The sequence below is a fragment of the Dermacentor andersoni genome, chromosome 10 (genome assembly GCF_023375885.2).
Source record: "Dermacentor andersoni chromosome 10, qqDerAnde1_hic_scaffold, whole genome shotgun sequence".
Taxonomy (NCBI): Eukaryota; Metazoa; Arthropoda; class Arachnida; order Ixodida; family Ixodidae; genus Dermacentor; species Dermacentor andersoni.
The window spans coordinates 128,921,900-128,946,642 of record NC_092823.1 but is presented as its reverse complement, the minus strand read 5'-3'; the positions used below and the strand labels follow the sequence as shown (position 1 = coordinate 128,946,642).

General features: G+C 45.3%; 1 protein-coding gene across 1 annotated transcript; it reads left to right on the top strand.

Annotated features, from left to right (window-relative positions):
• Positions 1-16,359: 16,359 nt before the first annotated feature.
• Positions 16,360-22,853, top strand: LOC129380335 (uncharacterized). Its single transcript, XM_055061138.1, has 5 exons — positions 16,360-16,531; positions 18,412-18,587; positions 19,630-19,703; positions 20,780-20,860; positions 22,592-22,853. The coding sequence occupies exons 1-5, from the start codon at positions 16,415-16,417 to the stop codon at positions 22,768-22,770; spliced, it is 627 nt and encodes a 208-aa protein (XP_054917113.1). The 5' UTR covers positions 16,360-16,414; the 3' UTR covers positions 22,771-22,853.
• The last annotated feature ends 1,890 nt before the right edge of the window (positions 22,854-24,743 follow it).

Below are 24,743 nucleotides of genomic sequence, written 5' to 3'. Positions count from 1 at the left end.
ACAAAGCGCGCCGTCTTCCATCGCGCTCAATGCTCTGGAGGAGGGTAGGGAGGGGGGCGTTCTACTCCGGGCTGCCCGGGCGGCCGCGCGCGCCCACTCGGGTCGCTGTATCTTAAAAGCCATCCGCGAGGGGGGCAGGGTCCGCCCGCGCATTGTTTTTTTCACGGCTTAGTCCACGCAGATGCGAGACGCCGCATGACGGTCAATTCGCTCGCTGCTACTGCCGCGCTTCCTCCCTTCAGCGTTTTGACAGCGAGTTTCCGCGGTCATCGAGTGAGATGTGTTCGTGTTCGCTTGTGCGCCCGTGACACCATGCTTGTTAGTTTAGTTAGTATGCCTATGTTTACAAGCTTATACGGGCGATAAAACTACTATCCTTACTTCGTATAGCTGTCCGCTAATTTGCTATGGCAATCCATGCTTCGACTTGCGGGCGAAACTGCAACTTTTTAAAACCATTCTCAAACACACCCTCAGGCTCCTTGCCTAACTATATGCACAAGACGACGCCGACAACCTTCCGATAATGCTGAGATCTGTTTACAGTCAGCACAAGCGTTTCCGTGACGCTCTGTCCTAGAATGAAACAAGTCAGCTTTTTTTTACTAGTTCTTGGTTAGATGCTACCCTCATCATGCCGGCACCTTCGAAGCCAATTTATTTTAACCTCTTGCTGAACTCTTACTTGCGAGGGTTCTTGCAGGCTTTCATTGCATATGACTCCTTCTTTCAAGCACTGCATGTATAAATAAACAAATTAAAACACCGGGGACCAACATATGAAACTAAAGCGTAGCCACCAATCCCATACCAAAATAAGAACTGGAAGAATGCGTACATTATTGGATGCACTAATTAACATTGGAAAACCATCAAAGCTACTTATAGCGATCTGGAATCCCAAATTTTGTCAAGTTTGCTTCACAATCCAAACAGGTGTGATTTATACGTATGTATAACCTCCTGCTTTCGAAGCATACCAAGCTTAAAATATTTCTTTACATTGTCAGGCCATCTCTTCTGAGGTTGACCTTGTTTCTTTAACCTCCCTGCCTTTCTGTCTTCCCTTCTCTCTCTCTCTCTCTCTCTTGTTTCTTTCTTCCATGGGATTGATTATGCTAAAATGTCAAAATCGCGCGTGAACCTGGGATTGACGCACGAAGGAATAGAATGTGTTTCGATCAGCTAAAGTTAGACAGGGAGCGGTAGGGAAGGTTGAGCATTTTCTTTTGTCTTCCTTCTCTAGGGCATGGTGGTACCGCTGACAGGGCAATTGTTTACAGCATTTTTTCGCAGTTGACAGAATCTAAGCACATTACGCAGTCTGTTTTCGCACCGAGTCCCTTTCTGTTGCTGCGCTGATAAAATGGAAGCGTCCTAGTACTCTCCTTGTCACTCTCCCGCTACAATGTCAGTTCATACGAATACCCTTCTAGCCGCGCTCGCCGTCATAGCTGGCACTAACTTGGTTTCGGGCTACTATCCGGAACTCAGGCAAGATCTGCTACCATACCAGACCCCGCCAACCGTAAGCACCTCTTGCTGATCTTCTCCTTGTACGTTTACATCCTTAGTCTCATTCCACCATAAGCTCAACTAAGTCAGCTGGACATATTTGATCAAATATACCACCTAGACAGATTAGCACTTAAATTATTGCCAAAATGTTCCGCTTATTACCTGGAACCTTTATGAAATTAATGTTCTCCAGGGTCAGCTGTTCCTTCGTTCGAGCTCCTTGCTGTTCTTCTGTAGATTACGCTTAATATAATGCTACATATTTATCCCTAAGTAAGTGTGATAGCTTAATCTCGCTCCCCATATAGGCTTCTCCAACAAAGCGCAATATAGTACAAATGTGGTCCACCTAATATTGAAATCTATGCGGAAAGAAGATAGATAGAGTCACCCACAGATAATACGCGTAGAAATGAACTAAGGCACATCTAATGTACTTTTTCTTTTCACGGCTTTCTATATCTCAAGTTCGAGCTCCTCGATATTCAATCTCACTAGTAAACATGGAAGGCAGTCACCTCAGGGAAGGCACAAGCTGCAGAGACTGTGTCTTTTTTTTTTCTTTTGTTGGTTTTCACGCGATACGCTTGCCACGCATTAGCTATTTCAACTCGCTCAAATCAGTGTCATTTTAAACGCATGCCATGCCACGAGCATGAGAGTTCATATTCTGCCGCAGCTAAATTAGACTAAGTTATTCTGCATTTTAATTTCATAAACAACTATTTTCAGCCCGGAATCATTGTTTCGTTTTTAAACATGGGTACAGGACTGGTAACACTAAGCAAACGCGTCCTTAGTGTGATGTCTTTGAACATGGCGACTACAATGAACGCACAAAGCTTGTCACGTGTTTCTTTTTCAAACGCATCAAACAGAAAAGAACCGCCATTTCCCCTGGCCGCAATTCTTCGTTGCTGTTTCACGTAATAAGGCAGAAGCACTGAATCACTTTCCCCAACTTTTAGGTAATTGAAAATTACGGACTGATGGGATAAGTGGAATAGCATCATCTACAGTGTAGCGCAAAGATACGCACAAGGTGACACAAGAATGGGAACAGGCGCAGTGCCCTCGTCCTATCTCTACCTTTGTGCGTTCCATTTGCGCCACACTGTAGGTGTTAAGTAAAGTCACACAAAGCTCCATCATAATTAGGTCGCGGTTTTTAACCCGTAAAACACTGAAGTTCAATTTTTTTTTTATTTTCCACCAATAAAGTGTTAAATAGTATCGCGCATGTTTTTTTTTACAAGCATGTTCATTGGTAAGGTGTGATACCTGAATTCACGCTCATAGCTTTTTCGCGTGTGCCGCTCTGGAGTAATCGGCACATATACGAGTGCAAGCCATCAGTTTTTTTAAAAAACCTTCTTAAAAAAGTTTTTTTTAAAAAACAGGGACGAAGAAGAGGAGCAAAACAAGGACGAGTGCTTTCTAACATCCTTGTGTTGCTCCTCTCCTTCGTCCCTGTTTGTTTGCGCACAAAAAGTGTTTAAGAAATGAATCTGTTCCAACTAGGCCGACTCGCAGTCAAGCCACCAGGTCGATAATTCGAGTCGTGTTCCAAGATCTTTATATATAATATTTTTTTTTTTTTTTTGAGGGAGGGTGGAGCTGTTCCAGAAGCGGCCCCACACAACATTCCCGGTGAATATCTAAAGCGAAACGGAAGCGACGTTGGGAGCCGAATAAATGTCATCGTGTGACAGCCCCGAACGCATTGAACGATGCACCATTTGATTTCCCGATGATTTAAGCCCTAACACATACGTTCTCCTCTCTCTACAAAGTGCTCTCCCAACAGTGGCGACTGGTTCCTCGTCAAAAGGAACTACCCCTTTGATCCACACTTCGGTGGAAACGCTAGATGCGTCAAGTACAGGAGAGTTGGACCGCACTGGAACTGGAGCCTGATTGCGAGATTCTCGTGGTGCCAGGACGGATCTGGACAAAGATGCGGATCGTTGTAAGGATAATATTCATGAATTTTCACAGCGAAGGCATCTTACCTGCTAAAGACTAACGAAATCTCATAATGAAAAAATTTAAGCACATATGAATCACTCGACGCGGGCTGGTGGCTACAAGGCTCGTTAGCTAAATTCATACGATCACATCGGTCGAATTCGATGAATCAGACGTTTAACTTGTCTCTGCTGCTGACCTATCCGAAACGCATGCCCGAAATTGTAAGGTAATAAACCATGTTATGCGCCCTGTTTGTTATCGATAATTTGGAGACTGATAGCGGACACCTTGACTTTCATCATTGCGAGCGTGGTCGCAAGCCGCTGTTTGAAGAATGCGCCTTCGCTACGAAGACCATAGCCTAATCGATCATGAAGTAATAGAAGCCACCGAGTTTGTGGACGTGATCAGCATGTGCGCGAGCATGTCTTTGATTGCCCTGAACGGAAAAAGAGTTTGCTCAATCAACTTCTGATTCTACAGAAACAGGGGAATAAAAGGATTTTCTTAATTTTCTAGTCTTGTTCTGTCGGTTTTTTTCTGTTGTTTCGTGCGTAGACCGGACATCACGTCAGAAGACACAGATTTGAGGTGATGGGCATTCCATGCTTTGTCATTTCCTTTGCTTCTATTCCCGCATTCGTTCCGTACGCCTGTAAATAAATTCTTAAGTGGCATAGTAGAGCACTTTGTGTGTGCATGTGCCTCTTGTTTCGTGATTTCTGAATTATTGCGCTATTTCTGTGGAAGTACAAACTACAATTTAATATCAGAAGTAACCACAGTCAAAAACAATCTCATGTTATCTCTAAAACTACCGTGTAAGAATATCCCTGCACGTAATCTCTATAATAATGTGTTGATCGCAAACGCCACCTTCTACTGAGGTTTGGACACTTGATGGATAGTGCCTCAGGGCATGAGTGATTAAGAGAGTTCTGTCCTGCCACTGCACTTCTCACCAGTGTGCCGTAACAATTTCTGTAGCTGTCACCTTTAGATACCGTCATTTGGCAGATTTGTTTTTCGTACATAGTTAAAATAGGGCAGCCCTACAATTTCTATATTGTTGTTTTTTAATTTATTTGGTTTCGACTATATTTTAATGCTTTGATTTGTTGCAGTTCCACAGCGCAGAACAATGAGATCATGAAAACAAGCGACTAATATAAGAGAGCACCAAGTTGTCTGTTCCCGGTATCTTGTCCCACGAAAAAAATCATCTGCCTTGCCCGAATTTCCTTTCTTTAACGCTGCGAGCCCGGTACTTCCAAGTCACGAAAGGCATAGGCGTTATCAGCATGACGAGCATTCTCGGCAGGAAAGTAGCGAGCACAGCGTTTTCATGGAAGGAAACGCAAGCAAGACAGATGATGATTATGCTTGTGTGGCAAATGTACACCCCAGAGCGTGCAACTGTTTTAAGACTATAGTCTGAATTAGAATGCCACCAAATACGCTCAAGGTATTACGCTTTTTTTTTTTGCTCAGCATATTCACTGTTAATAAAGAACGCCTAACTGATTTCACGCTCGAAATAATAACGCATCACCGGTGGAACAGCGGACCTGCCATGTAACCTTTGCCATGTCAAGTGCACTGTATTTCAAATTGGTTTTACATAAGTTTTACGCATAACCTGGCGTCCTGTTCGTTTTCTGGTGCTGCCTGAAAGCTTTCGAACCTGGTATGACGTCACTGAGAAGAATTTGAATTTCATGTCGTAAAGCTACGGTACATGTAGTCTTCGAGCGTAAAATGACGCGGAAAGAGTTCCACGGACGATGCTATAAGTAATGTTAACCCCTATCTCTCAGCAGAAGCGTATTTCATTTCTCGTACCTTTTTTTTTTCAGCGTTGGACGTTATGTCCACTCCCAGGCGCCTGGGTACACGGTGAAGAACCTGTACACCTTCTTCCCCTTCAATGGTATGTCGACGAAAAATAAAAAAGGCATCATATACATGATGGAAATAACAATGAATTACCGAAGATACGTATGGAGAAGGCGGGACATGGAAATGCAAGACGATGAGCAAAACGAGAACAACGCAAAAGCGGGAACCAACGCTTCGACAAGGGAATTTGAAAAAAAATAAGTTCCGCTTGTAGAAACGTTGGCTCCCCGCTTTCACCTTGTTCTCGTTTTGTTTATCGCCTAAGATACGTATGTATGTAGTGCGCGTTTAATGAGAACTTTTTAAAGCCAGAGTGCATTGAAAAATTATCGATGCTGTTGTTTTTGAAAATTAATTAAACATACTTTGAAAGTTCTTTGAAACAGGGCCGCAGTCTGGGTTGTGCAAACAGTGACTCAACGAATGATCAAGAAGCCCGCCAACATTTGGACTTACTGATGGCTCACGGCTTTGTTAGGCGGATCAGTTAAACGTCAAAAGGATCTACAGGATTTCCAAACACCATCGCCTAAAAGGTGTATGGAGTGTGAGCATGTACCTTTACTTTTTGAAAGAAGTTTCGTGATGACACTAAGTCTAGAACTGGATGTCTCTTCAGCGCCAAAGTTCAAGGAACAGAAAATAGAATACGAGTACGACACGGTCCTTTCTTCATAAACAGGGCCGTAATAAAGTCATTACGTTAACGTAGGCTACTCAAAGTTTCTGACGTGTGCCATCACTTCAGCCGGTATGTCTAAGTTATCTAAAACGTTTTCCACATAATAATCAGACTTAGCCATCTTCATCGTTTTCAGGTCAGGGCGCCTGGCAACAGCATACTATCTACAAGGACTGCAATTCCTGCTATATAGGACGTTTTCACGACGCCCTTAACGGTAAGCTCAGCGCCATCTCTTGAAGGGAGCGTTCTCTTAGGGTGTGGAAAGAATGTTGAGTGGCTTGCTTAGAATTTAATAAAAATTGTATACTCTACGAATAACATTGCTATATAGAAATTAACTACTGTTGGATATTTGTTTAATGTTTTCTTGGGTGCGAATTGCCAGCGCGTAGGCACAAATGCAGTTCTATCTATTCGCCTATTTACAGCTCTCTGTGACATTAGGAGAAAAATAATGCATTTAGATATTTAAGAATTATTACTATCAAGTCGATGTAATAGGGGATGAAGATATTTAGCAGCGGGAACCAGTAGATCTGGACTGTAACATCTTATTCTGCAATCGCGATACTCACCGTTATTTGTTTAAAAACTATAACAGAAAGTACAATTGTTTTCTTTGCCTGACCTGAGAGTTCAACATGTAGCTTCATGCACACCATATGTTACATGTGCTCGCAGGCAGTTGCGTTACCTTACTTGGGTTAGCACGCTGTTCAGCATGGTACGTTACTGACCACGTTGAAAAATACAAATATTGTCATTTTATTTTATTACGATAGAAATTATATCAACACTCCAGGTGCATTTTCGCCGTCGCCGTGGTGTTCCGTATAAGGTTCAAGGGTGATAACAGCATCGCCGCGCGTCGTGTGCTGTATGCGCGAGCGAAAACACGCTAGGGAAGCCGACGATCACGGCTCAATCTGGCGCGCGCAAACGAAGAAAGCGGAGAGCAAGCGCGCCGTGTTCCGTCGCGCGAAAGGCCGTGGAGGATGGGAGGAATGGAGGGGTGGCGGAGTTGTGCTCCAGCAGCAACTGCGCCTTTCTCAACTCGGCGCAACGGGAGCTGACTATGGCGGCTCCATCTCGCGGGCCATATATGGAGGAAAGCGGGGAGGCAGGGGCGGAGGCGGTCGCGACTCCGCCAACAATTGCGCACTTTGCACGACCGCACGTGGTCGCGCGCGCCGTACCTTGAAAGGGATCTGCAGGCGGTTCATACCTTTGTGCGCGCTGTGTTCTCGCCGCTCTTGCGTTGAAGCGATAGACGAGAAAACCATGGCCAGGCGGCGCTACTGCGTCTCCTGACAGCGCCCCCAATGTGGAAACGTCAAGCAGCGCGGTCGCGCCATGGCGCAGTCTCCGCTTTGTTTACATTGTTTCATCCGCGCTTTTCTTCGCTGCTCGTGCTCACGGCGCTCCGTTTTCCACAGCGGCAGATCGCCTGCTTGTGCAACAGCGACGCAAAGATTGCAGTGCGGTTTCAAGAAGGTTGCCGACGCCCACATCTTTTTCCGTGGCGGCTACCTCACGAAACGGGAGCGTCTGCTTCCGCACGTGTACGGCGTTGAACAAATTGTGGACGGTGATGTGACAGTGAAAGCCAAGTGCGTATCACAGGTGTCCTATAAAATCGTATACGACGTCGAGTTAGAGGTATGCACGAAATTCAGAAATTTAGCCACTTTTATTTCAACTACAACATAATTAAGTCACTCTGGCAGCAGGAACTTCTGGTGTCATACTACTCGATGACTGCAGATCCAGTTGGCTGCTTGTTGACGGTTCTGTCACTTCAGAGAGACATATTCTGGAGTCTGTTTCACATGTGTCTTGCTGCTGCTCAAGAGTTGTGTCGCTGCAGTACGAAAGCCCATATCCCGGTGGTGCTGACTGCTGAGAAGACTGCTGTGATTGTCGTTGGTCTGTTAGACGTTGCTCCCATCTGCATCGCATAGAAATGAGGTAGTATGTGTGCCTATTTGTTATGGGAATTAAATTACTCCAACTTATATGTTTGCAAAGGAAGCGTTCCTGTAATTGTGTACATATATTATTCTACAAGAGTGCTACCACTACAAGTTATGATACTTTCACACTGCCAATCATACCTTTTTCCCCTCTCGATCTGGTGCTTTCTTTCTGTATACAGGTGGGAAGATGGTAGGGATGTATGATGGAAGCTGACTTAGGTCACTCTTGCAGTTGGCAACGAAATGGGTGATGCAAATTCGCGTGCTTTTTGATGGCTCCCAGGGGGTGTCATCAGCACTGTGAGTACATAAAGAACACATGCGTTAGGCACCAATAAGCATGGCACTATACTAACGAAAAAGGCCCTCTTACCATCTTCAGCAACGTGGCCTAGAGCTTATAGCTCCTTGTACCCTCTCAGCCTTAGGTTCAGGCAAACCACAAATTAAGATGTTTTTGGCAAACTATACACGCCTTTAATATATGGTGATTCGGAGATGCCTGTAACTTGTGCTGCCTATTTCTTGTCACTTAACATCATTGCATTGCACGAAGAGAACTGCATTATTATAAAGCTAACGCAGCAATGTGGAAAGTTGGGCGAGTTGGTGATTAATAATCATACCGTGTTAATGAAGCGGTGCACTGAAAAGTACAAATAGAGTGTTACAGGCACAGCGAGTGTCCTGTATTCTTGTGTGTGTCCACCTCGTCCTGGTCAGTGTGCTGCTTCACCAGAACACTAAAGCAGTTTCCTTCCCAGAGTACACAAAATCCTAAAGCACAACAGCCAAAACACACATCTGCTCAAAATTAACAATTTGAGTGCCAGATAGGCGCATATTGCCTTATATCATTCTGCAATAGATATTTACTGTATATCACGCCTTGTTCAATGCAGATGTTGGAGTCATCGCAACTAATTGCATTAGTCAGCAAGGTATCTTTTCAGTGCTCAAGAGAAATGGCTCGTACAGACTGCTCCGCGAAATGAACCGAGACCACGTTAACAGGCGATTACCTTAGGACCAACAGCAGGAGCGCAAGCATTAGCGATACATGCTTCACCAAAGCAAATCAAGTTTCTCGTCGGGCGAGCAGCTAAAGTAAGCTCGCGCCGATGGCCGGCTACCACAGGAAACGAAGATTTTTGGCAGGAAGAGTGAAACAGGAATGTGAAAGGTGGTAATTACCTTAAAGCATGCTTGGATATTGTGAACTTAGAAAGCATGGCCAAACAGCAAACATAACGCGCACGTCTAGAGCGGCTGCTTTCCGATCTGCCGCTTACCGGCGCACGCAACGACCGCGGTCTGCACACCACACAAAAGTAGCACGCGGTCCCTGTCGTTACCTGCACAACTAGTAATTTAAGTTGCAGCGTTTGCAAAAGGGAAATAATTCTGTTGAGCTAGTCCATGCCGATCGCGAGGGAAGGCACACTGCAATCAGGGGTTTTAAGTGCCAAAACCATGCCAAAACCACGAAATCATTATGAGGCATGCTGTAATTGGGAGTCTCAGGAATAATTTTACTCTCCGGGGGTTCTTTAACGTGCACAAAAATCAAAGCACAAGGTAACAAGGGTGTTCTTGCATTTCGCCCCTATCGAAATGCGGCTGCCGTGGCCGGGAATTGAGCTTGCGACGTCGAGCTTAGCGGCGCAACACGCATGCGTTTACCGCTAACAAACGGCGGATGTCACCACAATTCAACTACGCGACACGACTAAACAAACGGCCGTGCGCTAAAAACAGGCATATCACTATTCTGTTTTCATCGAGCGGCGGCGATATTGCAGGCGAATGCGAAAGTATGAGACTTACTTGACTCGGCGCACTGCAGTTCTCCATGCTTGTAGTCTGCCCTTCTCGTACCACTTCTCCGCAAATTTGTAGAACTTCAGGGGCGGCGTTCGACCTTTCGTGTTTTCGAGGCTGCTGTGGCAATCAACAACACCGCAGTATTGCGCGCCACCTTTCCTGGCTGATGATGTCGCACTCGCCATCGCAAAAACAACGCGCACCAGCGCTCCCGCCGTACAGAACACCGGCGCGCGCTCGCGCAGCGACGACCGTCGAAACTTCCCTCGGTCCTCTAGGAAACCATTCGGTGCTGGTGCCACGCGGGCAAACTTTAGGTTGCCTCGTCCATAGACAGCACGAAGGTCACTTCACTCGCTGCTGTGGCTGCGCTTTCTCACTCCAGCGTTATGACAGCGAGTGTCCGCGTTCATCGAGTGAGATGCACTTAATTATGTTTGCTTCAGCGCGCACACCAATGCTTGTTAATTCAGTTAGTGAGCAAATGTTACCAAGTTTATGTGGCCGATAAAACTGCTATACTTATTTCGCGTAGCTGTCTACTAATTTGCTGTCACAATCGATGCTTCGCTTTTCGGGAGAAACGGACTTTTTCGCCATCTCCCTCAAACTAACTATCATTGCTGAATGTTCATAGATAACTGTATATTTTTCAGTTTTGTTAAACATAGAAGCGAAAAAGGGACAAGAGAGATGCTTGCCCTTCGATCGGAATTTGAGTAATGTACGAATCGCCGCTGATCAACAATCGTAACTGCGCAGCTGCATTACGGTAGACATGCTGGAGTCCGCGACCTCAAAGACCAGCACACCTCCATTTCATATGTTCTAACATGTGCTATGTTCTAAGCCCTGTTTTGAACATCTTCCCTTAGGCTCTTCTGATACATAATGTCTTGCCGTGCAAGCACCCGGCGCTCCTAAGACATGTCTCGCTACTACCGGGGATCCTTTTTTCAAAATGCAAGCCCCCACATGACCGAATGACCGAGTGTTGATTCAAGCATTTCTGTCAGTATTAAGCGTAGTTTCTATTAAAGCCTGTAAACTTGGTTATACTGTAAATAAAGGAAGAATCATTCGCTTCTTTCTTTGCTGAAACTAGGCGTCCCAAAGATCCTTGAAAGGTACCTGTATCTAAACAGATGCAAAACCCGTTTGGGGAAGCTCGGAATGAAATAAGGCCTAACGTTTTTACGTGTTTCTTTGAATCCTTGAATAGTGGAATACCTTAAAATAGATCAGTTTTGAGTAATCAAGTTCCACAGCACGCAGCATATGTATTCCTAGCTTCCGCGTTGATAATCATTAGGGTTTTGTGTTCTATGAATGAAGCCTTCCGTTCAATGGGCAGTTTCTCTGTTCAGCACTTCTCAATTCAGCCAAGTGTAGATCTGAACTCGCCCCGAGTTACAGGCACGCATCGCCAGTGAATCGTTCACCTTTGCAACACTATAACGAAGGGCTGTATAAAGCAGACTTGTGGTGAATATTTATTTATTTGTTTGTTTGTTTGTTTGTTTGTTTGTTTGTTTGTTTGTTTGTTTGTTTGTTTGTTTGTTTGTTTGTTTGTTTGTTTGTTTGTTTGTTTGTTTGTTTGTTTGTTTGTTAAGTCGTGTTACCATCAAGGCCTACATATGCGGCAAATATTTCTGAAGGGAGGGGCTATATTCCTACAACAGCTGATTAGATAAGGCACTCCGACAAAAATACTGCTAGTAGAAAATGCATTAGTGAGATATAAGATGTACAAGATTACGTATACCTAGAAAGCTAAAAAAATGGCTATAAAAACAAAAAAAAGCCGAATGACATGGTAAATTTCCCCTTCGCCAGATATTATTGAGATTACTGAGTGCGGCGCAGAGTCAGTGACTGTCGGTTACAGGGATTGATGAATCGGGCAGGCGGTTCCGCTCGTGGCAAAGATTTCAGAGGAAATGAATAGGAGTAGGTGACAGTGCTTTGATGTGGTGTGGTGACCTTATAAGAAGGATTTATATGCCTAGAAAGGTAAGGAGCAGGCACGATTAAGCGTGATCAAAGAATTTCTTTGTGCTAATAAATCCTCTGAAACAGGTACATGCGATGAGGTTCATTTATTTATTTTTATTTCGTGGCAGGATACGGTTGCGCCATGTGGCGTCCTATGTCGCACACTATCAACCGACGCACCGACTACTGCAACTTCATCTTCGACGTGTTCTGTGGCGGTACACCACAGTACCATGCCTATGAACCGACATGCAGCCGGCTGCTTGGCTCACGAGCAGGTGTCTACGGATCCTGGAAGGAATGACCAGACGCTGAAGATTTGTTCCAGTCGTAGCGATTTCAGAAGGAAACTTCTCCTCAGGGTCATTAAAATAAATGTTTCGTTCTATATACTGGGGCTTTGCAATTTCGCTGAAGTCATGGTTCCTCCGTAGTGTTGAAAGTTAATAATCATCACTAATGATAGTTTCAATAAATACGAAACAGGGCAGAGGCCCCTGCTCAGACACCCACAGCCTACCTTCGAGCAGACGCCCTCGTTTTAGAACCATTAGGTGCAGACCGGAGAACCCTAGGTGATATAAATCATTCCGGAATCCTATAACATGCGATGTAGCGTCTTTCTTACTCAAGATTAAACCACATAAATCGGCCTCAAAGGTAGCTATTGAGACGCTCACTCTTCGTAATACCCAAGGGTATGAGTGCTTTGGTCAAGAGAGATTCAACGTCCAATTCTAAAATTTTATGGCGCAAGTTGCGTAGCTTATACACAGGGACATTGCCGCGTAAACACGAAAAGACAGATCCACTTATGTGTCGGTGTCACCATGTCTGTATCACAGAAGCCGCGCAACTTGTACTATAAAGCCATGCCATGCACCAAGACTAGCTCCCAGAGAAGCACAGCTAAACCCACCTCTACGGGGTTCGAGATCATTAAGCTCTTCAATAAAATTGCAGGGAATCCTTAGTGCTAAAACTCCGTGGACGCACAAACAATGGGCTCAGAAACTTACCCGACACGCAGCTACGTTTCCTACTTGACGCCATCAAGCCGACAAAAAAGGAGTTATTCTATAGGCATGCCAGCATGACATGGTATTACATATGCGTCAACCACGCCACTAACCGCAAAAAAATGTCAACTTTCGCCGTATATCGCCTACTTAGTGCGCCGGTGAAGCGACGGAACGGATGGCTCACAACAGCCTACTGTGATTGCAAGAGATTTCACAACCAGTCGATCCCCGGATACTTGGTTTCCGCAACCACATGTACACGGAGGACCCCCTGCTCGCCATACAGGCACTCCGCAATGACCACAGGACGGCACAACTACGCGCCAAAGTTGGATTGGCCATTGAAGATGCCTTCAACGTCTCGCATGATGTCATTCTCGAAAGTATGCTGGCACTACGCCCGGGTCAAATGATGTATACCTGTATCCTTAACTTCCTGGCCAACCGAACAGTTGCAGTACGGGTGGATGAGACCAATGTCCAAGTCAGATACCTGTGGCAGGTGGTCCCCAAATGGTCGATACTCTCACTTACTCTACTCTAGCTAGTCTTAGACTGCCTCAAGATCAATTGAGAGCCGTTACAGACCTACACTTCGTCATCTACACAGATGGCGGCACCCTGGGGGAACCTAGGATAACTCCGGCTCACGTACAGCCCACGCTTTAGACGGGCATAAATCTCACAGGCCACTGCACTGTACTGTAGAATAATTTACACTCCAAGGGTTTTTTGAGTGTCTGCAAATAACCCCCTAACAGCCTTGAAGAAGCTGGATCTTAAAGGGAATTACACCCTTATGACAGTTGTTCTATTTTCAAATAACAGGGTGTTTTGAACAACATATTACGCTTTGACCCATGGGGAGTAAGCGTGTAATCAGGAATATATTACCCATTCACCTATCCGGTGTAAGGGTGCGATGAGCAATATAATAGCCCTTGCTATAAGGGTGTTGAAGTAGAGTGCTGTAAAAGGTACATATGCACTTCATTGTATGTTTCGTAAGTCTACAGTCAGGCTAGCACACAGAAATGTTATGTATGGTCTGCATAGCGTAATGCGTATTGTGTTTTCAAATGCACGGCATAACAACTTTGACAGAAAACACGTTATCACAAATGAGTGTTCTGCCTGAAATGGTCCGTATTTACCACACATACAGTAGGAGTGACTGCGTGGAGGGAGGTTTATTCTAGCCTCCTGTACAATATTTAGATCTTGCACTAAGCCTTGTATGTGGTGACGTCTTGTGGTCGTACTACATTAAGGACAGTCTCATCAAAAACAATGTTCCAAGGCACAGCCGAGGCTGGTGATGCCTTTGTGTACCTGCATTCCAATGCCCAAGGGTGAGCCATCATAGATGAAGTCATGTCTTCATTATTCGCTGTAGCCATCATCTTCTTTTCTACCTGTAAAATGATTTGTCGCACTTTCATACCAGGAGAAGTACACTAAACATGACAAGTAGAGCTTCTGTGCATAATTTACTTTAATATTTCAAGATCCCACGAAGACCAGGATAAAGAACACATAAGCACAGAGAGTGCTTACTTCCAAGAAATTGTTATTTTGAAAGTATAAAGCATTTAAGACTGCCCCATCATAAGTATAGGGGACAGGCTACAAAATTTACGAGGGCAATTCAGAAAGTAATGCCTCCAAACCCCCAACCTAGCCAATAGTAAAGCAAAATTTTGAACTTTTCGCCATTAACGTACTCATGTTTAAGCTATAGAATGTCCCTTGCCTCGCTTTCCTGTCTCGTCTCGTCCCGGAGTGATCGCGCAATCCATGGCATCCGGTGTTGACGTCCGGTTGAAACAGCGGGCTGTAATTGATTTTCTGACTGCGCAAGGTTTTGCGCGTATCAACATTCATCGCCATCTGACTGCAGTTTACGGGGATGCTTGTTTTGACGGACGATCGAGGCCCATGCGCAGAAATTGACCGCTTCCTGGCACAGCTTCAAATCCATACCCAGAAAGCAATAGATGAGAGCCCTCAGCTTCTGGCTACAAGATAACCGTAACGTGCACGAATGGCTCAGAAAAATTACGGTACAATTATTCTAGGTCTATCGGCTTCTCACGCCCACTAATCGACGCCTCCGAAGCATCAAAGAGCACCAGCTCCTCCGGATGGCTCTCGCTATTCCGCGAGCCATGTACCAACTGTCACGTACCATCATCACTAAGACACAAGCCAACTAGCCTACTTAAAATTAGAGTTAGAAGCAGGCTAGTTGTTCCGATTACATAAAGAAGTTCAGTTCATACGACCCATGAACGTATTTCGAGGCCACACTTTCCTCACCAAACTGAAATGGGACTACTCTCTCAGTGCCCACCGCCACGAGCCCCTACGGCTACGCTCGACAAGATCCTAGTTGAATCCATCCGGCGTCACACGCAGCGCACACTAATCTCGAGAGACGAAGAACTCGTGCACTACACGTAGCAAACACCCCAGAAGAATGGGTCGTCTACACGTTGCGTCCCGTTGCCCGTAAGCCCGAGATTTTCAGACAGGAATTAAGGACAAGACTGGCTTTCTCCCGTCGGGTTAACAATTCAACTTACCTTCAGAACACTCTAGGATAACTCGCCGCCGTTGCTAATGCCGCCGGTTTGCCCACCTTGCACCCCCCGTACAATGCGCATTCGCAGGGATAGTAAGGCTGCATGCCACGCTCTCATATCCAGCAATTTTCTCCATACCATAAATAATACACTGAACCAAGACCTGCCGGCTCGTCCCACGCTCATCATCCGCCTTCAGTGTATTCCCAATCAATCGGGAATACGAAGGAATTAGATAGCTGAGACGCCATCTCCCGCGTCACTCTCCCGGGCCATCCTCTCTGGTGCCCTTGTTCTCTCACGTAAAGGGTGTGCGCCGGTGAACAGGGGCCAACTGTTAACAGATGTAGCTCTTTGAAAAAGCGCGTGCTGTATGCCTATACTACCGCCGAAGACGTGCTGGCTAACGACTCCGTTTTCTTCGGAATTACGCAAACAAAACAACGAACACTACCTAAATATCCTGTCTGCAACAAATACGTGTCGTCAAAAGCATCGTTCCTTTAATAAAGCACAGCCTTCTAGAAGCGTTCAGCCACTCACTTGCAATGTCAATCATTGTCGATGGTTTCTGCACAGGACGTTCTCGTATTTATTTTTATTCAGCCCGGATATACAATGTGTATCAATCAAATTTTTTGTATGGGCGAAACCTTTCTCTATAGCGTCTTCTTGAGCCGTCCTTGTTTTTTTCCTGTCACTCGAAACGCTTATATCCGATGCTCGACGCCGAGTGAACCAGACACTGACATACGAAAAACAAACATATAAAAAAAGCTAAGCAACGACATACGGCAGCTAAAATTATACCGGAAGCAGTGGGAACACTCGATATTTATTTCAGCTGCTTTACCCTGTTCCCCACTTTCTCCGTTATTGCAAATAAAAAGGATTCCGTCGTGGAGAGCCTTCACCAGTTTCGTCTGACCGGTCGGAACGATGTCCGCACTTCCCGTCCTTCTGGCTACCGTCTGTATCTTCACTCTGCAACGGGCCACCTCATGCCAATATCCGGAACTTCAGCCACGACTGCAAAGATACCAAAACCCACGCCACGTAAGTCCTGACGTTCTATTCTCCTTTTAATGCAATTCGCATTATTTGAGTCATTCACGTACTTCCCGGGGACGGTCTCTCTGGCGATGTCTTTGACCATTTTCTCGCCAACTTGAGTCATTAGGTAGTCCATGGTCTAGTGGTTATACCATCGCGCAGCTGTGATGAGGGAGACCGGTTCGAAACCAAGCGTCGAGCAAACTTGGGTCACGGGCCGCTCATCAGTGAACCCCTTTCTCGCCAACCTCTGTTGCTGGGAGTGGGCAGTCCATGTAGCTCCACTAGCTCATCGGGCTGCTGTGCTGAAGGAATGGTATTCGAAACCAACCTTGGGAACAACTTTGTTCACTGGATATATAGCACTGGGTATGTGTCGCTGAATGTAGTATGTGTCTCTTCAGTGAACTTGACACCAAATTCAGTCACTAGGTATGTGCCGCTCTTCAATGGAACTCTTTGAGGCCAACTTGGGTCGTTGGGCCGGTTCCACTGGGTATGCGCCAATAGGCATTTGCTTCTCTTCAATTGGGCCCTTTGACGTCAACTTGTGCAATATTGGCCTTAGTTTGCACCACTATTCAATGGAAAAAATATTTAAAATAAATCCGGCGCTGGGCGGTATCATAATCGCGTCTTGTATAATCGGAAAAACATGTCTGAACCACGAGCGGACTTCACGAAGCCACCGCCCAGAAGTGCAGCGTGTACAGAGGGATGCGCTCGAGAGCAGCCAGGCTGCGTGCTCGCCCCATACCTGACGCGTATCTGCGGTGGCAATAAGATGCGCAGCAGCATTCCTTCCAGGATAATCGTAAGATAGCGGATAAGCAGCCCTGCTTAGCTTCGGCTGTGACGACCAATCTCGGATGTGGCGACCACGTTGTGATGGGGTTTAAAGTACAAAATATTGGTCTCCTTGAATCTAGGCGCAAAATTAGGAACACTTAGGATCTTACAATATTATACCAAAGTTCACTATATATCGTCTCTAGTAGTTCCAATGTTGCTTTGGAACGCTCAATTCCACGATTCATTCAGGTGGCCTGGTGGACACAGTTCCTCATATAGTTGAAGCGCTTTGTGGCGACATAAATCTAAACCGAGTGAACACCATAAACTTCGTTTCGGTAATTATCTACAGCACGCCTTCCATTCAACGTAGTTAAGCGCTCACGAACAACGTAAGCCCAATGACAAGTAGTGGCACATATCCCCCCCAAAAGATCGCAAAATGACAATTGGCACTAAAAAAAATCCTGGGTAGTGGATAACGAAGTTTAGAATGAAAGCTAGAGAATGAGTTGGGCAGTTTATGTAAAAGGCCCCCCAAAAAAAACTGGAGGCATTTGTTATATTGGTTACTGATTTTCTGACAAGAAAAACATGAGCTAGAAGTGGTTGGTAATTATTGGAATTAATGAGGTTGAAGACACATGATGGGCAGTAGAATAGTAGAATAGAATTGGAAATTTATTGAGAGGCCTTCGTCCTAAAGGTATCTTAAACTGGTTATTGATGTTCATGCTTTAACGCTGCCGAAGGTGATGGAGATGATGATCAGAGTCATGATGAGTAAGGGATGTACACTTCAGAAAGTGTACACAGTTTTGCAAGATTAAGATAAGGACCTCTTGACAACAAACCAAACAATATTCCAGTTAAATGGACAGCCCTATGTACAAGGAGCCGGTGTTCGATCCTGTGTTACGGACTCTCAGGCATTTTGGGCGAATGTGGTCAGGCCCCAGGCAACAACAATGGTTACATTGGTTACTGTTTTACTCAAGTCTGACCACACAAATATACTAGTAATGTTTTATGCTATTTACAAATGCTGCAAGTAGACTGTTAATACGCTTCTTTCTCATTCGCATGTTCAGTGCTATCCCAACAATGGCGACTGGATCATGGTCAAGAGAAATTATCCCTACGATCCACACTTCGGCGGAACTGCTAGATGCGTGAAATATGAGAGAATTGGACCGGTCATGGGTAACAGCATGAACGTAAGGTTCTCTTGGTGTCAGGATGGTTCCGGACGTGGATGCGGATCAAGGTAACACTCTCGACAATTTCCAGAAAGACAGCTGCATGTGCATAAATACTGTGACCAAAATCTGAATTTACACAGCGACAACAGCATTTTCATGAATATTTGCGCCGACACCAGTGGTCACGAGTTAAAGTTATAAAGGGGCGCACACCTCACTCACTAAGTATGCGTCATAAATTTATTAGTGAAGCAAAAATGTTCGAAATGACGCCAGAATGAAATGCGATATATTAGCACCTAAACACGATATTCCAATTATATCTTGTCATAGAGTGATATAAAAGTAGACGTCTGCGTAGCTTTAAAAGTAACTTAGAGGCACCAAATATAACATGAGCTCTAAGCCGTTGCTGCGTAATGCAGTTGCTAAATACATTCCAAATGCCAAGTTCTTTTTTTGGTTTTTGTTTGTTTTTTGTGCCTGATGTAGTGTGCATTGAATCAATGCGATGACAATTACAAAAATTGTTGCATTGTTGCGAAGTTGAACAAGGCATTTATAACAACTTTCAATGGGGAAACGTTAAACATTGCGCATTGTTACTATCAATTGCGTTAAAAACATACGCTAAATAATTCAAATTATCAAATTATCCTGTTGCCTTCCTGCGCCACCACAACTCCCACTATGAGGTTAAGCGTGAAAAAGACAAGCCCTAAACAAGACGAAGACGTCATTTTCCTGTTTCGTTCCAAAGTTTACTGTATATTACAATAATAATTAACACGCACTTAAAAATAAATAAATAATTATATGCATTATTTCGTTGAGTATTATATTCTGCCGATTATGAGGAAGTAATGATTACTCCCCAGCTAAAGATTCAAAATATAAGCCTCCCAACGCTGGACAGGATGGCGCTCACTTGCGTTCAATGCGACCTTTGAGCAAGTCACAGGAAAAGCAGCTTTAAAAAAAACGCAGAAGCTTTTTATTGCGAAAGTGCTTTATTGTGCACAGACGTATGCAACTCAGTGATTTTTGCGCGCATGCCTCCGTAAACATTATCGAAATTGGCTTTAAACGAGCTATTTTCTTTTGCAGTGTCGGCCGTTATGTTCTCACTTCTACGCCAGGATACCGTGCAAGGAATCTGTACAACTTTTTGTCCTTCATTGGTAAGTCAGTGCAAAAGCGATGAGTCACGGTTAGCGAAAGCACCACGAAATCTCACAATATGATTCTATTTGAAATATAATTATTTTTGGTTGAACACGGCTGGTGAAATGTGAGGATTCCTTTCGCTCGATTTTACCCCTCTCTTATCACCAACCTGTTATGAGCTAGCAATCGTATATGGTGATACGGCACAGGTCGACTGACGAAGCAGGTGAATGCAAAGATTTAAAATAGAATGGTTACATCTTCGCGGCCACAAGTGCTTTGAAGAGAGGCAGTTCTCTTCGATAAGATTTCTGGGATGTTGGTTGGATACTGCTTCTCACCTGGAGCAGAACAGTAAGCAGTTCCTTCAGAAAGGTCACTCAGCCGCCACTGCGAATGCTCGCCACATTTTGTTTGCAGTGAGTGACGTATGGGTTTAGGTCAAGTTCACAAAAGCAAATGCTTCGCCGGCTGTACTGTCGCACTATGTGCGTTGTCCGCCAACTCGTATACTGCATACTGTTCAGCAAGTACAGCCTATTTTTCTGGCCTAATATAAGAATTCCGAAGGCTTTCAGCGCAACCTGAATGGCCACTGGCAATAGCTCCTCTCACTTTCTCCTTTCTAAACTTCTTTCTTTCTAGGTAGCTCGTCGCTTCAGAATTTGTGAGGCACGTTGATTTAATCTGCCTTTTACATGTTTTTCGCATTACTTGATAGACAATAACCGTCAAATTTCTTCTCACGCAATACGTACGACCACAATCTCGAACGCTTATGGACTTTTTAAAATCTAACACGACAAAAGTTATCCAAGAACGTACTTACGGCTTACCGCAGCAACGTGGTCTCATGAATCTAGAGCAAATGGAAAACATCAGAGTTGCCATCTGGTAATCGTCATTTTGGTAGGTGTTGAATTTGTAATGCAGTGTCTTACCTTGACATATAGGTATTCATGTCGTAATATTATTTATTTCATTGTCAATGTTTGTGCGTGCATTTCGAGAGCTTTCAACGCTATTTCCCGGCATTTAAGGCTCATTTGGAAGTGTTAATGCGACTTGAGCCCCATTTTCCTTTTTCCAGGTGCGGGCAATTTCCAAATGCATACGATCTACAAAGACTGCGGCACTTGTTTCGTTGGGCGTTATCACCATGCTCTTAACGGTAAGTTTGACAAGAAGTTCCTAATATTACCGCCATCACGAATTGTATTTATATGTTGCTTTTTAGAGCCGAATGAGGGTTCTTCTTCGGTAAAAGGTAACTGTCATCGAAGTAGTTCTTCAGATACGCAGTACATGTTACCTTCGATGTATGTTTGACACAAGAATGCAGCTAGCTATATTCCCCTGGGGACTATTATCGGGAGTCGTCACTAAAGATTGCAGTAAGAGAAGAAACAAAGCTAGAAATATTGTACAAGACTATCAGAAATAATATCAGTGACATTTCTTGTACACCCGCTGCAGATCATCTTATGCCTCCAAATTCCTGTGAATTTCCTTGTGTGCATCGTAATGTCGTTATCGTGCAGTTGTTTACCGTACGCTCGTCGCCCTTACAGACGTGCAGTGAATTTAGAAAGGAACAAAAAAAGACACGAGTATCATACTAGAGCATGCAAATGTATTTCCAAGCACAAAAAGAAAATGTGACAGAGTACACACCAGAACACGCACTCTGAACAAGCTTTGGGAGAGAGCCTTGGCCAGCTCCGACCTCGAGGATCAGCAACGGCTGATTGCGAGGGCCCAGGACGCGGCCCGAGCTCAAGGCATCCTGGAATGAGGACGCCTCTCCAAAGCTTCATTCACCGAATAAAAAAGTTTATTCTCTCTCTCTCTTAACAACTGACGTGGCCTCAACCACTGTGCAAAGCGCAAAAGTCCCCTCGGCAACAGCTAACATATGCGCTAAGCCTTAAACACTAAAGCGACGTACAAGTCAATAACAGTGCGTCGTTCTCACCGTGCTCTTGGTCCGTAAGGGCTTCAACTGGCCGACACGGTGAAGTCGCTGCTGTTGCCGTCGGTTTTCGCTGGTGGAAGCTGAAAGGGCGTGATGGAGGCATGGGAGGCGTAGACGGGGATGACGCCACGTACCGGGTCGCGGGACAGGACTGTCTAGCGGGTAGCCCAGGTGTCCACACTTGCCCTTGACCTGGCGTTCAGCAGCCATTGTTCAACCAGCCGCTCTCAAACTGAGCAACAAGTCTACGGTAGTGCCGGAGCGCAAAGCGGCCCTGGACCCCACTCCTGCTCAGCGGTGCCCAGTTGGCTGGCTGCAGACCGTTGGGAAACCCCAGGGTCCTCAGCTGCGTCGGATCTCCATGTATGAATGTCACCGTCTGCCGTCTTCGCGTCTCCTTCCCCGCCAACACACCATTTAGCCTCGCCAATCGCTACGCACCAGCGCTAGCAAGCCCCACTGGGTCACCGCTCATGGCCTCTGTCGTTGTTTTCCGTGAAACTATTCTCACACACGAACACAGTATGCGAGCGGTAGAGGATGGACGACTACAATATAAACACGAACACCGAAGCCTTTTGTGGTGTGTGCTCTCATTTCTCCTGTCGTCGTCGTTTTATGCGTTGTTAGGACCCTCCAAAATGGAAGATGCTTGCAAATATGTTCCAATTCGTAATGAAACTTATGTGAAATGAAATTAAGACATTCCACTTGATGAATCTTTTGCGTAAAAATATTAAGAGCGATATTGAGCAGCCGTGACTAGAAGCGCGACAGAAGGAAGAGCTGCCGCTCAAGGATGTTCGTTCCACATAGCTTGAACTTTGTAAGAGGACCATTCTGCAAATATGTTTTACTTAGTAAAATTTATATAGGTGGAGGTTAACAGTGTAGTAATCATCAAAACAACCTGTAATTTTTTGGCAGGATATGGCTGTGCCATGTGGCGTCGTGTGTCATCAACGCTCAACCGCCGTGCCAGCTACTGCGACTTCATCTTCCACCTGTTCTGCGGCGGTGCTCCCGAGTACCACATGTACGATGAGTCATGCGGCGGGGCGCTCGGCCTTTACGGTGGCTCCAGCATTGGCTGGCGGAAGCATTAATATGTTTCGGACGAGTTACTGACCCACTCCTGAGCATGTAACAGCCCAGCACGCTTACTGAAATAAAGCTTCCTTTCTGTTCACTCTGCTCTATTCTTTTCAAATCATGGACAATGTGTTCATTGAACATTATTTGCCGTTGTCAACAGCACTCTGGATTACAACAACGCGGGGCAAAGGAAGCACTTAAATATTCACAACTGCTATAGTCGTTCGTAAAACAAACCACTAGTCTATATTGACACTACTATATTTGGGCACAGCTATGTTGCCGCGGGCATGTGCCAGTGGTGCCAGGGCATGTGCCAGTAGCGCGGGCTTTTAGGTTAAGCCTGGAGACGAAGACGTTGTTGGTTTTCTTGGACGACTGATAAGTGTATTTCTTAACGGTGCTACTCCACATCCTCTTCAATCTCACGTCGTTACAATATCTACTAATTCAACATTCTTAATTTCAACAGCCTCAACTCTCCCTAACTCCCAACGCATACCCTTTTTATCGGTTTGCAATGTCTTACTGTGCTTGTTCGTGACTCGCTTTGTTGTGTCGGCAGCGAATATGCCATCATTTTCAGTAATCTTAGAGCATTGCCATGTAAACACAAACGGACACGGACGCTTTTATTGGCTCTGTCCCTGTGTGTGAGTCTCCGTAGCAGATTCATGCGCCTTCCCCATAAAGTCATGTCATGCCCACTAGACCCCATGAAAGCCCTTTTAAACCCCTTCTCTGGATTCACTCTCATTAAGCTTTCCAATAATAATTACAGAGAGTCACGGGTGCAAACAAAACATTATTGATGCGGACATGTCCACGTTAAGAATTCTATGAAGCGTGCGAAGTTATCCCTTCGTCGTGGACGCTCTAGTTGACATGTTCATACGCTTCGTAACCTAATAATGAAAACTGGCAGTGGCTTAGCTCGGCTTTGCCAGGATATACGTAGCGAAAGCTAAGGCATTGCATGGTTAGCCTTGGTTAATGTTGATTGCAAGTCCAGGTTAGTCTGGTTGTCTAGCTATGTTGCGGCGTTTAGCCAGTCGTTCGGCGCGCTGTTCGTCTGTTTCCTGGGCTATTCGTTTCCTCTTCATGTCGTTCCGATGTCGATTCTAGGCCTCCTCCTGCTTATCAGAATTGTCGCCGTCCATACTGCCGCCTCAACTGTGGTTGAGGCGCACATCCGACATGTTATAAGGCATGCGACGAAGCTGGAGAAGCAAGCGGAGGCGAGCGCAACGACGAGGAACGTGGCGTGACGTCATACCAAACGGCGGCGGAGAAATGCCTGTGGCTCGGTGCTACTAGTGGCGCATGCACAGTAGTGACTAGAGAGCGAGAGACAAACATCCGCGGCGAGGCGGGCATGTGCCTCCTCAGACGTGATGTGCCTCCTCGGAGCACCACCACGGCGAAATCGCAAGTTCGTGGCTAGTAAAGCTTTCGCTTCTAGGCGTTGAAGTGAAACGCGCTACTGAACAATGAGAACGCAGGAGACAGAAAGCACGCGCACACAACCCATGCAGTACGTGCAAGCGCGCTATAGTCCACGTGTTGTTCGTCCTCGTGGCTGAGTGGCACGTTTCGTTTCAACCTGTGCAACCAATTAACCCGCACTATTTAGCCCTTATTGTTCATTATTGTACTTGCCATGTCTCGGATCAAAATAGCGGCTTCTTTTTTTTTTTTTTTTTTTGTCGTTCCTCACCTCAAAAGCCGACAATCTTCGCCAATGCCCTGCAATAAGCGTGTGGCTAGAACGCAGAATAAGAAGAAACAAATGACTAAAAAAACACAACTCCTGATTTTCCGGTAACAATAAATGAATGTGAAAATAAATAAAGCTGAAATAAATCAATAGAGGTGAAAATAAATGAAACGCATCTGATGGTGACCTTATGGCAGTCAAATTCTGACCAGAGCACTCACGTTGAACTCGCAGTAGCGCGCCACAAAAGTCCCTCGAATTACGCCA